At 32.0% G+C, this 17842-nt stretch overlaps 2 protein-coding genes across 9 annotated transcripts; both read left to right on the top strand.

Moving 5' to 3' along the window:
• Positions 1 to 6501: 6501 nt before the first annotated feature.
• Positions 6502 to 8166, top strand: LOC140811911 (uncharacterized). Of its 2 annotated transcripts, none has more exons than XM_073170036.1 (2): positions 6502 to 7036; positions 7935 to 8143. In XM_073170036.1, exons 1-2 carry the CDS (start codon positions 6648 to 6650, stop codon positions 7939 to 7941), a joined length of 396 nt encoding a protein of 131 aa, XP_073026137.1. In that variant the 5' UTR covers positions 6502 to 6647; the 3' UTR covers positions 7942 to 8143. The 2 variants fall into 2 exon arrangements, with proteins under 2 accessions (XP_073026137.1, XP_073026136.1); XM_073170035.1 differs by having other exon boundaries at positions 6514 to 7036; positions 7947 to 8166.
• Positions 8167 to 10421: 2255 nt separating this feature from the next.
• LOC140812036 (protein phosphatase EYA) lies at positions 10422 to 16989 on the top strand. Of its 7 annotated transcripts, none has more exons than XM_073170209.1 (8): positions 10422 to 10540; positions 10676 to 10743; positions 11210 to 11462; positions 11554 to 11721; positions 13444 to 13537; positions 15641 to 15823; positions 16027 to 16279; positions 16607 to 16989. In XM_073170209.1, the coding sequence occupies exons 3-8, from the start codon at positions 11274 to 11276 to the stop codon at positions 16680 to 16682; spliced, it is 963 nt and encodes a 320-aa protein (XP_073026310.1). In that variant the 5' UTR covers positions 10422 to 10540; positions 10676 to 10743; positions 11210 to 11273; the 3' UTR covers positions 16683 to 16989. The 7 variants fall into 7 exon arrangements, with proteins under 7 accessions (XP_073026310.1, XP_073026311.1, XP_073026308.1 ...); XM_073170210.1 differs by having other exon boundaries at positions 10676 to 10693; XM_073170212.1 differs by having other exon boundaries at positions 10432 to 10540; positions 10676 to 10697.
• Positions 16990 to 17842: the final 853 nt, after the last annotated feature.

Raw genomic sequence — 17842 nt, forward strand, 5'->3', positions numbered from 1 at the left:
CCAGGACTGCTAACATATATTGATGTGAATGATGAGAAAAACGGGATATAGACGTGCCTTTACGTAATTACGCTCGAAAACTTGGAGATATTCGCGTAGAACGTGCATCGGAGAGGTAGGGAATAAGTTCTTTGAAAAAACTTGAGAAAACTTAAGGAGAAGAGCTGCTGAAATTCAAAACTTGCTGTTGGAAAAGTAGAGGTGGCGGCCAAATGCTAGGGTGAGGAGTTTAGGGTTTGGATGAAGGGTTTAATTATACTAATTAGTTATAATGGGCCCTTATTAAAAATAATGAGATTAAAAAAGATTTTAGGCTCATTATGCAATAAAATAGTTTCATCAAGCCCAAAAACACTCCCGTAAAATATTTCATTTAGGTACGTTTTTGAAAATATTGTCCAAACCCTCAAAAAATCCTCCGACTTGCTAAAACTTGCGTACCGATTTAAAATATGACACAATGAGTAAAAAAAACTCTACTTATGCTCATTTTCGAAAATCCTCTATAATTACACTATATATTAATAAATAAACATAATTATTTAATAAAAACATTTTTCCTTAATTATTCTCAGTCTCCGTTCTTCGTTCGAGCGCGAAATACTGCTAAAAACCCTAATACATGAAACCTTAATAAAGCGTGAAATAAAACATATATTCATGTAATAATCATGCATTCAATACATTAAAAATAAATTAATTAAACATAAAAAATTTATAACTTGCATATATGAAGTTTATGTGAACTTTCAAATTTTCGAGACATTATATGTACTCTCCCCTTCCGAAGGACACAGATTATATTTTTGTGGGTTCATGTGAAATAAATATTGTCCGCTACGTTTCGGCCTTTGATTGATTCAAAATACACAAAGTTCAAATTATTTGATTTAATTATCTAACTTATTACAAATAAAATAACCAATGAATGGCTCTCAAATCTTGAGAATAGGACACAAAATCACAACTAAAATATAGAATCCGTTACGCTCCATGTGTTCATATAAAATAATGATCGGTAGCTCTTTATGAGACGGTCTCACGATTCTATATTCGTGAGACATATTGTAGATCAAGTAAGATATTCATATATATGATTATGTAGGGGCCACCCCTCACATGAAATATGTAACTTCGGCCTCATCTCACTTCTTTGTTGTAACTTTATTTTGTGCGTGATACATGATGCCACATTGTTTGAGAAATTTTGAGAAGACAATGAATTATAATATATATCGAGGAATTTTAGTTATAAAAGTTAACTTGTCTTGGTTTTGTGATTTTTTAAAAACGTTTGGGTTTCATTTAATAGTATGAATTTTTTTTTCTTTTGATCATTTTTTGTAGTCGAGAGTTATATATCAAAACCAACTAATATTATTTATTTAACACATACGTACATTATCTTACATTGCTCATATATGTAGCAAAAATAAAACATTTGTTACAAATATTCAAATTTACATAAGCAAAAATAAAAATGACAATTTTTTCTCCGAATTTGAAATATTTGATGTTGTTTTGCTTTATATTTATACTTTATTTTTGCTAAAATATATTTTAATGTGTTTAACATGAGCTTTAGTATTCACATATGAACTATATGTAGGAGAATATCAGTGTAAAATAAGTAATATTCGATGAATTTAATGACTTCCGATAAAATAATAAAAAAAGAACCAAAACTAAAAAAGATTCAAGTGAAAATCAATTGTTGAAAAATTATAAAACTAAGGTCTCAAACTGGCCAACTTATTTTATTGAAACATATATTTAAATGTTATGTGTGTGTGTATTTTTTATGAGAAATTCAAAAAACGTAAATTTTTTGTTATCTTTAGGAATATTTGTTGTTAATTTTTCGTAGTTTAGAGGTAAATATCACAAACCTTTACTGGTTTCAAAAATATCGGGACAACCAACATTTTTTATTTCATCGAATCGAGGACGTAACTCCGTGTTTTAAGGCATTAGCTTTTCGTGTTTGAAGAATACGATCATGATATGGGTGTTGAGTGATGAATCATGTTCACTTATCTATATATCATGGTTCAATGAATGAGTGCGACATGTGTATTGAATGAATAAGGACATCGTTAATGTGGATAACATGAACACCTTTTTTCTAAGAACATCCAAAATGGTTGATATTGGATTGTCATGTCATCTATATTTTCAATATCCGCCATTGTGGAACATTCGAAATAGTGCCCAAATATCCGATTACAAAATTGTAACCGCATATGAAAGTTTATTTAAAAAAATAAATAAAAATGCAAATATTGCAACATCTGGTGCGCGTGCTGGCAGTAAGGTTCTTTTTAAAATTATTATTTAATATTAATATATAACCAACATAAATGTTGGCAGATTCCGATGAATTGTGAATTCTCATAACTATGATCTCTGACAATTTCATTTTCATAGTTTTCGAATATCGAGAAAAATTTAAGTGGAGAAAATTCTTGACTTCGTCCGAATCTACAATATCATACATTTCTCACATAACTTTCACAGAATTTGCAACATTATCCACCACCAATTCTCATAATTTCCAAAGTTATCTAAATTTTCGAGTAACGCCCTTTTAATATCTATATGGTTTGTAATTTTTGTTTTCATGTATTTGTCATAGTATCTTCGTGGTTTGTACGTTTTGGTTACTAATGTTATAAATATTATTTTGTGATGAATTAATTCGTTTTTAGTTTTTACAAATTAGTTGTTCAAAACTTATAACATATATGAATTAGTCGTTAGGAAATAGCTTTTACAGACTATAAACCTTCTAATTTTATATTCGAATAAAAATATAATATTAAATGTAGATTAAATTAATTAAAGTTGAGAAAAATTTATTAGAAAAATATAAATGATTTTATTAAAATGGAAAAAAAAGATATTATTAAAGTGAAATTGAAACCATAAATATTTGCTTAGTGGAATACTTGATTATGAGATGTGGCCTGTGGGAAATTTAATTAATGATATGGACCACGAGGTCTACATTATTTGGGAGAAATAAACTTGTTATCGTGGATGTTCTAAACAATTTCAAAAAGAGATGACTAAAATAATCATTTAATAATTTTCATTATTATTTTTATCACACAAAAAAAAAAAAATACTGCTTTATAAAATGAGGATATTGTTAAAACTGAGACTTTGATCTAACTTCATTCCAAAAATTAGCTCAAGATTGAGAATTGTCTAAATCGACATAACTTTCAAGGACTTAATCGCGTAGACGTGAGACATTTAACACATCTCATTCACATACAGAAATGAACTGAAGCGTAAAATTTACAAGATATTAGCGAGTGTCTCATAAGAGAAATCCAACACATTATAAAGATGAATGTGGACTATGTTACCATGTTAAGATTAAAATTTGGGTCTAATAGATATCTCACATCGACTGAATTAAGTCATTGGTAGTTGTATATATGGACTTGAATAATCCTTTCTCCTTAGCCTAGTTTTTGAGATGGAGTTAGGTTCAAGTCTCAATCTTAACATGATATCAGAGCTCAAGCTCATCGTTATATATTGGATTATCTGATGGGTCATCGATAATATCTTGTAAACTTTACACTTCAATTATTCATTTTCTATCACGAAAGGGTGTGTGTTAAATGTCTTACATCAACTGAAATAAGTATTTGAGTTGTATATACAGACCTGGCACATCGGATGGATTAAATTATTGGGAGTTGTATAAATAGACTTGGACAATTCTCCCCCTCGAGCTAACTTTTGTGGTGCACTTACTTTAAAGTCTCAGTATTAGCATGATGTCAAAGTCCAGACCCACCGTTGCTCGCCGTTATGTGTTGGAATGCCAAATAAGTCACTCGATAATGTCTTGTACATTTCACGTTCCAGTTGTTCATTCCTGGACGTAAGAGTTATATGTTAGATGTCTCATATCAGCTGAAATAAGTTTTTGAGAGTTGTATATATGGACTTCGATAACCCTTACTCATCGTGCTAGCTTTTGGAGTGGAATTAAATTCAATTTTCAATCTTAACACATACCAAGTATACATCCAAAGTGTAGACACAAGTTCTTCATCATAAAAAAATAAAAAAAAAATCAGTTAAATGTAGGAGATAATTAAAAAAAGAAAGAAACGAAAAAAAAAAAAGGAATCTCAACATTCATTGTCAACCCATATTCTAACTAATTCTTCGTAGAAAAACAAACGATCTATTTCCAAAACCTTAATACCATATTAGTTGAAGTTAGTTATATAGATCCCTATTCACTTACTGCATGTTATAATCATTTATTTAATTCATATCTGGTATTTTATTAATAACGTACAAATGTAATGCGCTGTCTTCTACCAGCGGATTTATTATTTTCAAACAATAAATATTTGTTCTTATTAATTGAACATTAAATTTAAATTAAAAAAGTGAAGGAAAATGATATTATTAGATTTTTAATGGTACGCAAACTAGGGATGGCAATGGGCCGGGGCCGGGGCGGGTTTGCCATTACCATCTCCATCCCCGAATTCCATCCCCACCCCCATCCCCGTCCCGATCCCCGCTTTTTCGGGTTCGAGGAATCCCCAAACCCGAAACTTCGTGGATCAACTTCCCATCCCCGTCCCCATCCCCGTTTCAAAAATATTAATATGACAAGACGATGACGAATTCGGAGATTTTCTCAAACCAAAAGTTATTATTACCTATAATTATTAGAGATAATATTAATATTAATATCAATATCAATATTAATAATAATAAGATTATTAATATTTTAAAAAATAATATTATTATTATATTATTAATGTTAATAATACTATTATTTTATTATTGATATTATTTCTGGGGCAGGTTCGGGGATTTCGGGGATGGGGATAATAATCTCATATCCGTCCCGAAATACATCGGGGATTTAAAAAAATCCCCATCCCCGAACCCAAATCCGAAAAATCGGGGATCCCCATCCCCGTTTCGGGTTTTCCCCGCGGGGCCCCAAACCCGTGGGGAAAGTTGCCATCCCTAACGCAAACTAATAAGATATAAAGTCCTAAACATGTATATAGGATGATTAATCAATTTAAAACATTAATGTGCTACGACAGAAACAAAGACGTATAAACGGTATAATATACAAGATATCAACAATAATTTCATAATCTTTATTATAATTTGAGGTTGAAAAATAATAATATAGCCATAAATTTATGATTTTGGTAAAATATGATATTTAATTAGTTTTATAACAAATGAATTATTAATATGATATTAGTGGTGTCATATACTTATGTAAAGGTAATTTTTTCTTAATATAAAAACATTAATATTTTATAAATCCAGTGAAATTATTAATTTATCATTTTGGCCGGAGTTAAGATCACAAGAAAGTATTATCATATTGAATTTAGAGTTTTTAGATGCTATCACATGGGTAGTATTAAGTGTAAATCCGGCCAGTGACTAAAATAATCTCATTTTATCATTATATATATAAATGAAAAACATGAAAATTATTTTGTATTTCAATATTTTGTGTTTTAAATAAAGTTTCAACATCTATGCTTAAATCTCATAATATAATTTTAACTAATATATGTATCGTGTGTGTATATATAAAAAACACAATATAGACAGTAAATATCAACTGAAAAAAACTTGTGTGAGACGTTATCACGGGTTGTGTTTTGTGAGATGGATCTCTTATTTGGATCATCCGTGAAAAATATTACTTTTTATGCTACTAGTATAATTTTTTTGTGAATATCGGTAGAGTTAACCCGTCTCACAGATAAAGATTCGTGAGACCGTCTTACAAGAGATTTACTAATATCAACTACTCACGTGTATATATAGAAACTGAAATCTAAATCCACTAAAACTATATTCAATTTTTATGGAAAAATGTGAATTGTTTTAGAATTTTTATGTATCAGCTAGCTAGCTCAACTATTTGTGTTCCTTTTGTAGACAAAATAAAATGAATAATGTCAAATTGGATCTCTCTTTAGCTAGAATGATATTATATAATTTTAAAATATCTCTTACTATTTATTAAGGCTGAGTAGATTAGAGTAACTTCCTTGGTCTATTTTATAAAATACCTAAAATACCCTTCACTCCCACTCTCTACATTACTAATTATATATATTAATAAAGTGTTAATAAATAAAAGCAAGTCACATGCAGTTTAGTGGATAAAGCCTATATTTCTTAATCATGAAGTTGTAGGTTCAATTTTTGCTTGGGTCTTTTTTATTTTTTTTTAATTTATTTTTTAGTTCATATATCAAAATTATAATATAGCCACTCATTATTTCTTATAAATATATTCTGATCCTCATTTAAATATAAATCAAATAAATTATAAAAACATATCGTACAAGCACGCAACGCGTGCGTCGTTGTACTAGTAATAATTAAAAATGCAACACGATTTAAGTAGCTTAAGACAGATTCTCCATGTTCTTGCCGTTAACCTCCCATACATCGATCAACATCCTATATATACATATATTATACGAATACATACGAACAAAAACTTGAAAAGAAGGGATTACTAGCTTGTGGTCCTCACACATCCCCTTTTCCCAGTTTTCAACTTTTATCTCTCAAAATTCTCATCACCCCACCACCAAACATCTTTCATCGAATTGATGGAAGCCGCCAGTAGTATTAATAGGAGGATTCAAACAATTGACCTCAAGCACAGGTCCATTCTTCTGAAGCAAAAGATGAACATGGATGGTTGTGTCACTCATGAATCCGAAGATGATGAGCGGATGGGTGGTGGTGGTGGTGGTGGCGTGATTGATGATGAGAAGAGGAAAAGGGCTGAGGCGGGTGGCGGTGAATCCGGCAAGAAGGGGTCAATTGGTGGTGGAAGTAGTTCAGTCATGAAGGTGTGTCGGGCGGAGAAGTGCTCCGTGGATTTGGGTGATGCTAAGGCCTATCACAGGCGGCACAAGGTCTGCGAACACCACGCCAAGGCGCAGGTGGTGCTGGTGGCCGGAATCCAGCAGAGGTTCTGCCAGCAATGCAGCAGGTTCGGTTTTCATACTTGTAACTGTCTCTGTTTTATCGTCAAAATAATTATTATATAGCTTGATGTGGACTTGTTTTGCTTTGGATATATATTATTTTAATTTATCTTGAGATCCTATTGGATACACTGTTTCATATTATTTTATTGGTTTGATCCATTTGTAGACTGGTTGGTAATGAACGTTTTTAATATTTTATTTTATTTTCTAATTACACTTGCCACTTTTTTAATTATTCTAATTATAATATATATGATTAGCTATCAGTGTTTGCTCGGATAATTCCAGGTAAAGTCTTGGCCTTTCGTTTTCATAATTGACCAAAACACTAAGAAGATAAGTCAAAACGCTTTTTTTTTCAAAAAAATAAATTAAATATATAAAAATATTTTCGCCATATTTGTTGAGCTTTTTCCTTTCTCCATTTTTCAACTAATTTCAACAATTTAGAACTTAATTAGCAAATATATAGAATTAATTTTGTTTATGAAAATTATACAACAGGCTAAAAAAATTTCCTTATAACGGGCATGCATGCATGCAGAGCCCATTGGATCCGGATCTCAGCTTGGGCTCGATCCGGGTATTCGACCTGGCACCACTACGTAAAACAAATTGTCGATATTTCGGGTTCTGTTTTATTAGACCTAGAAGGCGGCTGCCTGGTTACAGATCAAGGACTTTCACTCTTTAAATCGAAATATATAGTTGTCCTCATCAGTCGAACGTTCCATGAAAACTGTGATTACCGAACAAAAGATTTATATAAAGACAAAATTTATTTTCCTCGTAAAATTTGGTTTGTTCGAATTTTTGTAGAGTATTGATTGGATCCAAGTTTTTCCACAAAAAAATGGACTTAGCTAGCTATTTCATTATGAATGAATTAATTGTGGGTAGGTGGTAGTACAGATTTCATGAGCTGTTGGAATTCGACGAATCGAAAAGAAGTTGCAGAAGGCGTTTGGCAGGTCACAACGAAAGGAGGCGTAAAAACCCGCCGGACCATCCAAACAGCCACAGCCAAACTATTGACAGTGCTCCGGCGGCAGCTCCCTCTCTTCTGTCATCCTCATCTCCATTGTTATTCTAAGTTTTCTACCACGTTAATTAGTGGTGGGCCCGGATCACTCATGTAGAGTGATCCGGGCCGTTCACTTCCCGTGCAGACAGTGCCTGCACGGGCAGGGTGAAATAATCCATGAATATGGTAGTCGTCCTCGAGGAGCCGGGGCCTTAATTCCCTCCTGTAACTTATTTGATTTAGTTCATCGTAGTGACTATGTATTCAGTATTTGGTTCTGAGTAAATTCATTTTATTATATAATATATATATATAAATATATATATTATGTGTAATAAAATTTAATTTTTGTTATTACAGTTTGAATTAAAATAAAATATTTGAAATATGGGGAAGTTATTGAAAAATCCCCAATCAAAAAATTTCTTTGGTTTCACTCCCTACCCACAAAATTGTGGTATTATGTCATACAAAATGTGGTACACTTCATGTGGAAATGTGGTACACTTCATGTGAAAATGTGGTACTAAAAAAGTACCTAGAGACTGAACACAAAAAAAAATGACGACTGAAGACTGAACCAAATTCCCCGTTGAAATATCATATACCGGGGCATGTGCGCGCGTGTCTACTTGCAATAGATTCATTTATCATGGTTTTGATAGAAAATTATTTTTAATTCTTTTGAATAAAATAATAACATTGAATGAATCTTAACTAGATATCGTTTGAAGTTATAGATACGATAATAATATTAAAATAAATAATGTAATATAATAATAAAATAAATAATAATAGATAATAGAGCATTTGATTTTAATGATAAATAATAGTTTGTTTGATTTGATTGATTATTTGAAATGAGATAATAAATTATTATTTTGACGCATAACTTCAAATTGTGCCTAAATATATAGATGACGATGGAGCGCTCATGGTAATGTCGATGAATATACTCTCATTATCCATTGTTTATATATAAAAAAAAAGAGTGAGTCTCATGTGAGACCGTCTCACGGATCATAATCTGTGAGACGGGTCAATCCTACCCATATTCACAATAAAAAGTAATACTCTTAGCATAAAAAGTAATACTTTTTCATGGGTGATCCAAATAAAAGATCCGTCTCACAAATACGACCCGTGAGACCGTCTCACACAAGTTTTTGCCAAAAAAAAAATTGTATATTTTTAATAAGCATGGTCATGATCTTATCGTTATATTCTATAATAATTATTTGATACAATCTATATTATCTTACATTAATATATTATTACACAACAAGTTCTCATAACTCATTTTGGTCTTTTTTTCAAAATATTTCTCTTAATATATTTTATTCTTGTATAAAAAACAAACATACCAAAATTAAAACTTGAAATTAACATTTAACGAAAAAATAATTCCAGCACTAACTTTCGGAAAAAAAATTTACTATATTTAAATCTGTATTTTATTATATATAAAACTTAATATAAACATAAAACATGAATGTATTGCTTGCCAAGGGTTTTGGCAATGTAATTAAAACTTGAGGCATTTTGCTTGACAAAGGTTTTGGCAATGTAATTAAAACTTGAGACATATAAAGTTTATGATATTTATAAAATTAAATATGAAATGAGATTTAGCAAGATGAATTTCTATAATCATGAAATATGAAAATTTAATAACACTTTATAATATGAAATCAAAATATAAACAAATAATAATTTAATATATAAAATATTCATTTTTTTTATTGAGTTAATTGAATAACAAAATTATATACACCATAATCAAATGTGCAGTCAATTTGGAATTTTTTTTCCTTCACGAAAAAGTTAAGTATCTTAGTCTATCCCTTAATTATTAGTATATATATAATTATGTGTGTGTATTAAGGGGCTCATTACTTATACTAGCGTTTGTAGGCAATTTTGGATAAAGAGTAAATAAAATATTTTAATAGTTTTAAATCAAAGTGGGTTAAGGTAAAAACTTGTGTAAGACGGTTTTATTGGTCGTATTTTGTGAGACAAATCTTTTATTTGCGTCAACCATGAATAAATATTATTTTTTATGTTAAAAATATTACTTTTTATTATGAATATCGGTAATATTGACCCGTCTCACCGATAAAAATCCGCGAGACCTACTCCAAAATTAATTACTTTATATCTTCAATTTTAATAATATAATAATAAAATAGATAGCTTCATATTTGGTGGTGTGAATCAGTGATTGTCCACCGTTGATTAGACGAGCCTAATTAGCGGTGCGAGCTGCCAATTGGCCAAATAGTAAATCACCAAATGGAAACGACATCATATATCTCACATTATTATTATTATTATTATTATTATTATTTTTTTATTTTTTATTTTTTCCTCCTGTGATGTAGTTTCATTGTTATACCTTCCATGGTAGGCCGAAAGCTATAAATGAGAAGAAAAAGGTGACATTTTAGGCCTCGCAGAGCTGCTGAAGGAAGCGGCATTGGTAATTTTGCACTTCTTGTTAATTGTTTATCAAAATGGATTTACGTTGCAGTATGATTTTATGATATGTTCGTTCTGTGATTTTATCGATCTGATCATTTTATAATGAATTAGAGCCATGTCTGTGCCTTTTCAGGTCCAGGAGAAGGTTTCAGTACGTGGATTCCTTCGCAAATTTTAGATAAATTTTGGGTTTCCAGAAAAGTTACTCCAAAGATTTGATTTTTTTTATTATTTGGTTGTCCATAGTCAATCCCATATTTTTGTTTTTTGTTTCAATTTTAGTCAATCCCACTTGATTTAGTTGGTTTTAAAATCAGACTCTGCATTTGACATTTTTTTAACATAGATTTTCTGTTTAGGTTTCTGAATTTTCTTGCTGTAGTGTTTGTTCCCGCTTTCTTATGAAAAAAGTTACGGAAGAAGTTGGTTTTGGTATCTTAGGGTGAAAGCCTGAAACTGTTGAGTTATGGCCTTCGGATAAAATGTGAATAGTACTCTGCATAGATTGAACCTTATGTTGCGACTGTCTTCTAAAGAATGGTTGACGACATTCTATAAGTCTCTCGCTTCGTCTGTGGTCTCACATCTATAAATAAATTGCCCCAACTTTATTTTTCAGCTTTTATAGCGAGGAATAAATGTTATATAGTGAGGTTGTTTATTTCAGGGTGCAAGTTGAGTTAAGGACTGACATTCTCTACTTAAGCTATTAGATTTTGTTAAGAGCCAGTATGGATCAGAAAATGAATGTTTATATTTGGGACATGGATGAGACCCTTATATTGCTCAAATCTTTACTCGATGGAACATATGCTGAGGCTTTTAATGGCCTAAAGAATGTACGAAATGGTGTAGACATCGGCAAAATGTGGGAAACTCATATTCTTAAAGTGTGTGATGCATATTTTTTTTACGAGCAAGTAAGGTTTTCTGTTTCCTTTTTCTTTTTCATTTTTACATCATTTGCTCTTATGTGTTTCCAGAATTTGCTGATATATTGTAGTCATTTAGGTCGAAAATTTCAATCAACCATATCTTGACTTTTTGAGCCATTATGATGACGGTGCAGACCTCTCTGGTTACGATTTCAGTCAAGATGGGTTTAGCCCCACATTTGATGATCTTAATAAAGGTAAATTGGCATACCGCCACCGTGCAATAGCTGAGAAGTATAGAAAGGTACATTTTTCGCTATCCTTTCTCCTGTAATGTAATTTCTTAGATACAAAAAGTGAAAGCATGCATTTTTCTTTGTATAGCTGCATTTCTTTATTCTGATTAAGTTAATTTGTCTATAGCTTAAGTTCAGGTTAATAAAGTTGATAGATTGCCATATCATTGGTCTCAATTAGCAGCGTGTTCTTTTTGTAAGACAACTTTTTTGCATGAACGTATCATTTTAGCATTTTGTCACAGATTAAATGAACACTTATGGCCTATCTCCAGGATATCAAAATTCTTGAATATCAAATATTTTACCTCTATTTAGCACTCTTAACTGTGTGTACTAACTCCCAACAAGACTTTGATTACATTCTGTTCGGGACATGGTTAAATAAAGGATCACCATGTCTCAAGGTTTCCTGTTTCTTTGAAATGAAAGGATGGAGTGGCATTCAAGTATTGCTTTATACTTAAAAAGGAATGCGACTATTAGCTACTATTGTAATTTCAGCAATAGCAAATTAGTTGATGCCATCAATACTGTAGGTTATAATTGAGAGTAGCGAACGGAGCGAGGATTGAGAACAAGATCAGGGGTAGAAACAAAGAGTTAAGAAATATGTCAGGTGAAGGTGATGGCTTCCATAAAAAAACTGTTGCTTGCATGAGGAGTATAATGATGATGTTGAATTTGGTTTATGGATGTAGAATTGATATTAACTTATCAACTAAATATCAATTATCTAATAGAATAATTGGACGTTTTGGTGTTTTAATATCATAAATTTATTGATAAGTAGGAATGCTAAGTCGGGTTTTGATTGTAAGACACTGAAAAATCCAGCCAAAATCTACTTAAGGTGAGGAGTGAGAAAGCTGGATGCTTGATGACTTGTACCTCGCGGTTCTATTGTGGTGCTACTAGTTTTTTCTTAGAAAATCTTGCTTGTTGAACATTTGGAGGTACAAAATCTTTTTCTTCTGGAGAAGTGTGGTAGTGGTCATAAGTAGAGGCAGTGGGATCCTAAAGGTCAAGTGACCAATTTCGGGATTGATTCATCTAATGGCTCCTGCTGATAATATCCCTGATATCTTAAAATGATTTTCCTGCAAGTGATCTTCTAAGGTGCTATCTCCTTTGCTATTTGTTAGCAGTTCATGCAATAGGTAGCGAAAGTGATTAAAATCAATGGATAGAAGTGCTACACCTAGTCGTTTCTATCATAAAGCATTGTTAGTAAATGGCAATAATTCACAATTTTTGTTATACATCATTTTTGCTTAAAATATAATTCCTGATCTATCATATTTCTTTAAGATTTGATTGATGTTTCGAGCTTTGACATCGGTTTTTCAGTTAACTGTTGTCTCAGTGATGGGAACCAGTTATTTGTTCACGTTAAGTTTGATTGTTGTACTGTCTCCCTTACTACCAAAGGATATGGACATCACTTTCTAATTAAATATGCATACACTTATATATTAGTAGCATAACAGAGGTCTATACGATATGGGAAAAGCCCACTTCTGTTTTATTTCTTGGTTTTTGCTAGTTGTTCTTCAAGAATTTAGTGGGGGTTAAAAGTACTTCGCTTAAGATTGGTCGCATACTTTAAACTTAAAATGCTAGTTTGATTAATAAATTTTAGCATCCTTTTGACTCATTTTATATACCCGGGGAAGATATTATGCTCTGCAGTTCAGTTTTTATAATTTTTGCACTCTATTTATTTGCAGGGATTGTGTAACCTTCTTAATCAAGATGTTATGAAGTTATTGAACAATCTCTATGATTTGACTGATACTTACACAGAAAAATGGTTTTCTTCAGGTAAATATTTCAGTCATGAGCAAACACCTTAAAAGTTCTTTTGCTGAGAGATTCATTGATGTCAAGTGATATAAATTTTAATTTTTACCAGTGATTGACTTTGTTACTGTATAATTAATTATGCTTATCATAAAAGGTAAATGACTTCTTTCAATGAATTGTCAAATGAAATGCAAAATGGACTATATGAACCTGAGTATTTCAATGTGGTATTATGTTAGGTGCTAATTTTCTAAAACAACTCCAAACAATCAAAGAACTGCAGAATTTAATAGAAAATATAGATGAATTTAAATCAAATCAACAGTCTTGAGTTTTTCCACTGAGCCAAGGAAATAAATCATTTTACACGAGAAAATACAGTTCTCATGCCCTAGCTTCTGCTGGCAAATAACCAATAATACAATGCTTGAACGAAAATAACCACTCCCACATAATCCCCCTGTATGCAAATGATTTACCCTTGGTCCAGTAATTCCTAAAAATCTTTCAATTTTCTGATCGGTTGACATAAAGATTTACGGGCGACTTTTAAATGCAGCGCTACGATATTCTTTCAACCTTTACAAAACAAGTTTTAGCAAGGATTTTATCTAACTAGACTCGTCTTTGTTGTCTTTGGTCTCTGTTTTGTTGCTAACTGACAGTAATCGTGCTTTCATGCGAGTTTTAAATTTTATGTTGTGATATGTTAGTCTCATTAACATGGAATGTTGTTATCATCCTACTTTTATGGCTTTGGAGAAACCTTTTGTTTTTTCTTAAATTGTTATCTTAAAGCTCTGTCGGTGTCTAACAAGTTACTTTGTATATCAATCTGTCTTATAGCTCATGGTTGCTGTGCTACTGTGTACTGATTGAAATAATTTTCTGATTCAAAAGTGATGGATAGAGTCTATATCATTCAGAAATTCTTTTAATTGTTTAATAATAGACGATATAGAGAAGATTGGAATTTATGTTGTTTTCCAACTCCTTCTCCCAATTAAATATTCGCGCAACCTTAAGCAGGCTAAGTTTGGGTAAAGCTAAGTTTTGGCTGCGGCTCCGTGAACTAATCTTAGGGATTCAGAAGCAAAACATTTTGTATTTTTTTGCTGGATATCACGAGTTGTGGCATTTGCTCAGGTCAACGTTGAGGTCGTAGCTCTAGGGTGACTTTTTTTTGTTTAATTTTTGACTGTTGACTGTATCATTGCAAGTGGCCTTTGGTTAGCTATCAAATTAAGTTCGTAATTTCCTGAAGCTCAGTATGAAGTTTTAATAACCTAAAGAATGAGGGAGGTAAAACAAAATGTTGTTATGTCTCCTTCGAGTATTGTAGATAAGGGGAATAGTGGAGTATGTAAAATAAAGATTGAAACAGTAGTTGTTTTGAAGAAATGGTGATAGCATTGTCAACTTTTGCCTGTTTGACAGTTTTCATTCATGTGCATCATGATGTCCAATGAAACGTGCTCCAATTAAAGCATCCTGAGGTTGTGCATCTCATATCTCCTTGAATAAAACATTTACCTTCCAAAAATTTATGGATCTCTATTCAGTTTTTCGGCGTTTGTTTGTTGCATTCTTTTCATTGATAATTTTTCCTACAACTTTACAAAACCTCTTTTAGCTCTAGCATTCAGGTAGTCCATAGTTCGATTGTGTGCGACGATGGAGTTTATGTGAAGTTTGTGAACGTATCTGGGCTTCTTGGTGCATGACTTCATGCATGTGTGAAGACTAACATCAATAGTTTTGTGAACCTATAGTTTTTGCTGACAAGGTTTTACATTTAGAAGCATTTGTTGTCCTCTCATTTACATTTAAAGCTTTTTTTATCAATTCAAAAGGATTAGAAAACTTTATAAGAAATTGTTGGGACGAGTGAGGCAATCCAAATATGTTCATAACATGATTTCCTTTTCATCGGGTCCATGTTCCATTACATTCATTCTGTCTGGTGTGGATCACGGAGTGGCCATGATGTCCTGTGATAGAGAAATTGTATTGTCGACCCAGCGGGGTATTTGGTTGAACTATCTTTGTTTAGTGTATAATTAATGAATGCGTAAACTGATGATTTCTGAATTTTATAAGTTTTACCAATTTTTCTTTCAGCTAGATCTTGCTTGGAGGAGTGTGCGGGACAGAATAGAGATACAAATCCCTATATTAACTTATCCAATGCTAGAGATGCCATGTTTCAGCATGTGAATGTCATAGTTACATCTGGTCCCCTTGTGCCTAGCCTGGTTAAGTGCCTACTCTATCGCCTGGATAAAATGATTGCTTGTGACAAAGGTAAGTTGATCTTCTATTCAGCATAGTTGCACACATGTGCATGCACCCTGGCACGTGCATGTTATCCTGTCACATTTGAATTATCTGGTATTGCATGCAGTTTGTGATTGATGGCTTTATTAGTTACTATTTACTGGAGAAGTCACAGGCATTCAAATCTAGTGCTTGAACCTAACACATATGCCCGTGCAATATTTGTTTAGTATACAGTTCATTAGAAGTGGGAAAGCTCCAATGTTTTTCATGGATCAAAGATCGTTTCAATGGACCAGACGTTCAGTTTTGCGTGGTTGGGGATGGCTGGGAAGAATGTGAAGCTGCAGAAACCATGAAGTGGCCATTTGTGAAAATTGATCTACAGCCAAACAGCATCCATCAATTCCCAGGGCTGACATCCAGAGACTTGCAACGATACATTAATGTCGTGTATGAAAAGCTTGATCGAGAAGATGAGTTGTAAGTCATTTAGAAGCTTACAAGAACAGTGCATGATGTAATGTTGAGTATTTGTAATTTTTCAAGAGTCTATTTGAGCATGGGAAATGAAAATAATTCTATTGATAGATATGATCAGCGTTAGTTCTTCTTCTTACTAACTCAGTTTGGCTCTTTTATGTGGAAATTTATTTAATTTTTTAGATTTCTAATTTATCCCTTCCAGGAGCTCAGAAGTTGTCAGTTTTCCAGCAGATCAATAAATTATTCTTCTTCTCACTAACTTGGTTTGGTTCTTTTATGTGGAGATTTATTTAATTTTTTAGATTTTTAATTTATCCCTTCCAGGAACTCAGAAGCAGATGACAACAACCAAATACCATCAAAATTTCAAATATTTCACAAAACACAGGATCGACAATAACATAACAGTTTCTGAGGTTCAAGGGTTCTTGAACATTTCACCACGACTGTTGCCTTCTGCGGTGATCATTTCATATCAGAGGCAGCGGCACTGGAAGCTGTGGCCGCTGGAAAAACCACTCGTCGCTTCTCATTTCTACGAGCTATAAGCAGTCTGGGAGACTTGGCCTTTGTTAATACTTTAGAAGACCTGTTTTCAATTTGTACCGAAAACTAATATTAGGCAACAGTTTGCCCCATAAAATAACGATAAACACCGTTGATAATACTTATTTATATAACACAAAAAGATTACTATTTAAGACATACTTCTGTGCGTTAAATAATATCTCGTATCGAAATTATAGTATTGCTTTATTTTTTTGGTATATCGTGTCTAAAAAGTTAGGGCGCCCTTAAACGCGAGCTCAAGTTATATCGAAATAATCGTACTTAAACGCGAGCTTACCTTTTTTAATCATATTATAAATCATAATAACTTATTAATGAAATCAACGTTCTATACCTTTATTTAGATTAATATTCCACATCTAAAACAATCCTTCTTACGAAGTAGGAAGGAATTTAATAAATTTTTACCTTTATTTTTCACCTTTTAATGTCCAGATTTGTTTAAAAAAAAAACTGTAAGTTAAAAATTATAATCCAGTGGGATCTTCGAATAGTTTAAGTCACATAAACATTAGAGATTTGCAATTAATGATTTTATATTTGGGGTAAGGTTTGAAATTTTTCAATGTGATTTTTATGGAATAAAAGATCCGTCGTGACATGAACATGTGTTTTAATCACGTAATTATAAAATTTTAACAATGATGTTTGTGATTTAGTTAATTAGAATGTCTCCAAAAGATAATTACAAAACTTAAAAACTATAATTATATCATTGAAAGAAACTTATGTTTACAATTTTAGAGACAGACCTAAATTGCAAGAAGCCCATTTGTCAGAAATCCACGTGGCACTATAAAACAAGGCCACGTGAGATTTTCACACGTGAAAACACGTGGGAGGATATCATAATTGAAAGTAGGAAATGGACAAAAACCTCACTAACTTCCATTAGCACCAATCTGCGTCACCCTAACATTCATGGAACAGTAGTGCTTTACAAACAATACATATAGAGTACTTAGCATAATAAAAATTAATAGCTAGGGG

Source organism: Primulina eburnea, chromosome 14 (assembly GCF_022965805.1).
Source record: "Primulina eburnea isolate SZY01 chromosome 14, ASM2296580v1, whole genome shotgun sequence".
Lineage (NCBI taxonomy): Eukaryota > Viridiplantae > Streptophyta > Magnoliopsida > Lamiales > Gesneriaceae > Primulina > Primulina eburnea.

Bases quoted from the DNA above. Each gene is read 5' to 3' on its own strand.
- LOC140811911 (XM_073170035.1), top strand. From the start codon at position 6,648: ATGGAAGCCGCCAGTAGTATTAATAGGAGGATTCAAACAATTGACCTC. The intron at 7,037-7,946 runs GTTCGGTTTTCA...GTGGTAGTACAG, and splicing joins TTCTGCCAGCAATGCAGCAG to ATTTCATGAGCTGTTGGAAT.
- LOC140812036 (XM_073170207.1), top strand. From the start codon at position 11,274: ATGGATCAGAAAATGAATGTTTATATTTGGGACATGGATGAGACCCTT. The intron at 15,824-16,026 runs GTAAGTTGATCT...ATATTTGTTTAG, and splicing joins AATGATTGCTTGTGACAAAG to TATACAGTTCATTAGAAGTG. The intron at 16,280-16,606 runs GTAAGTCATTTA...TATCCCTTCCAG, and splicing joins CTTGATCGAGAAGATGAGTT to GAACTCAGAAGCAGATGACA.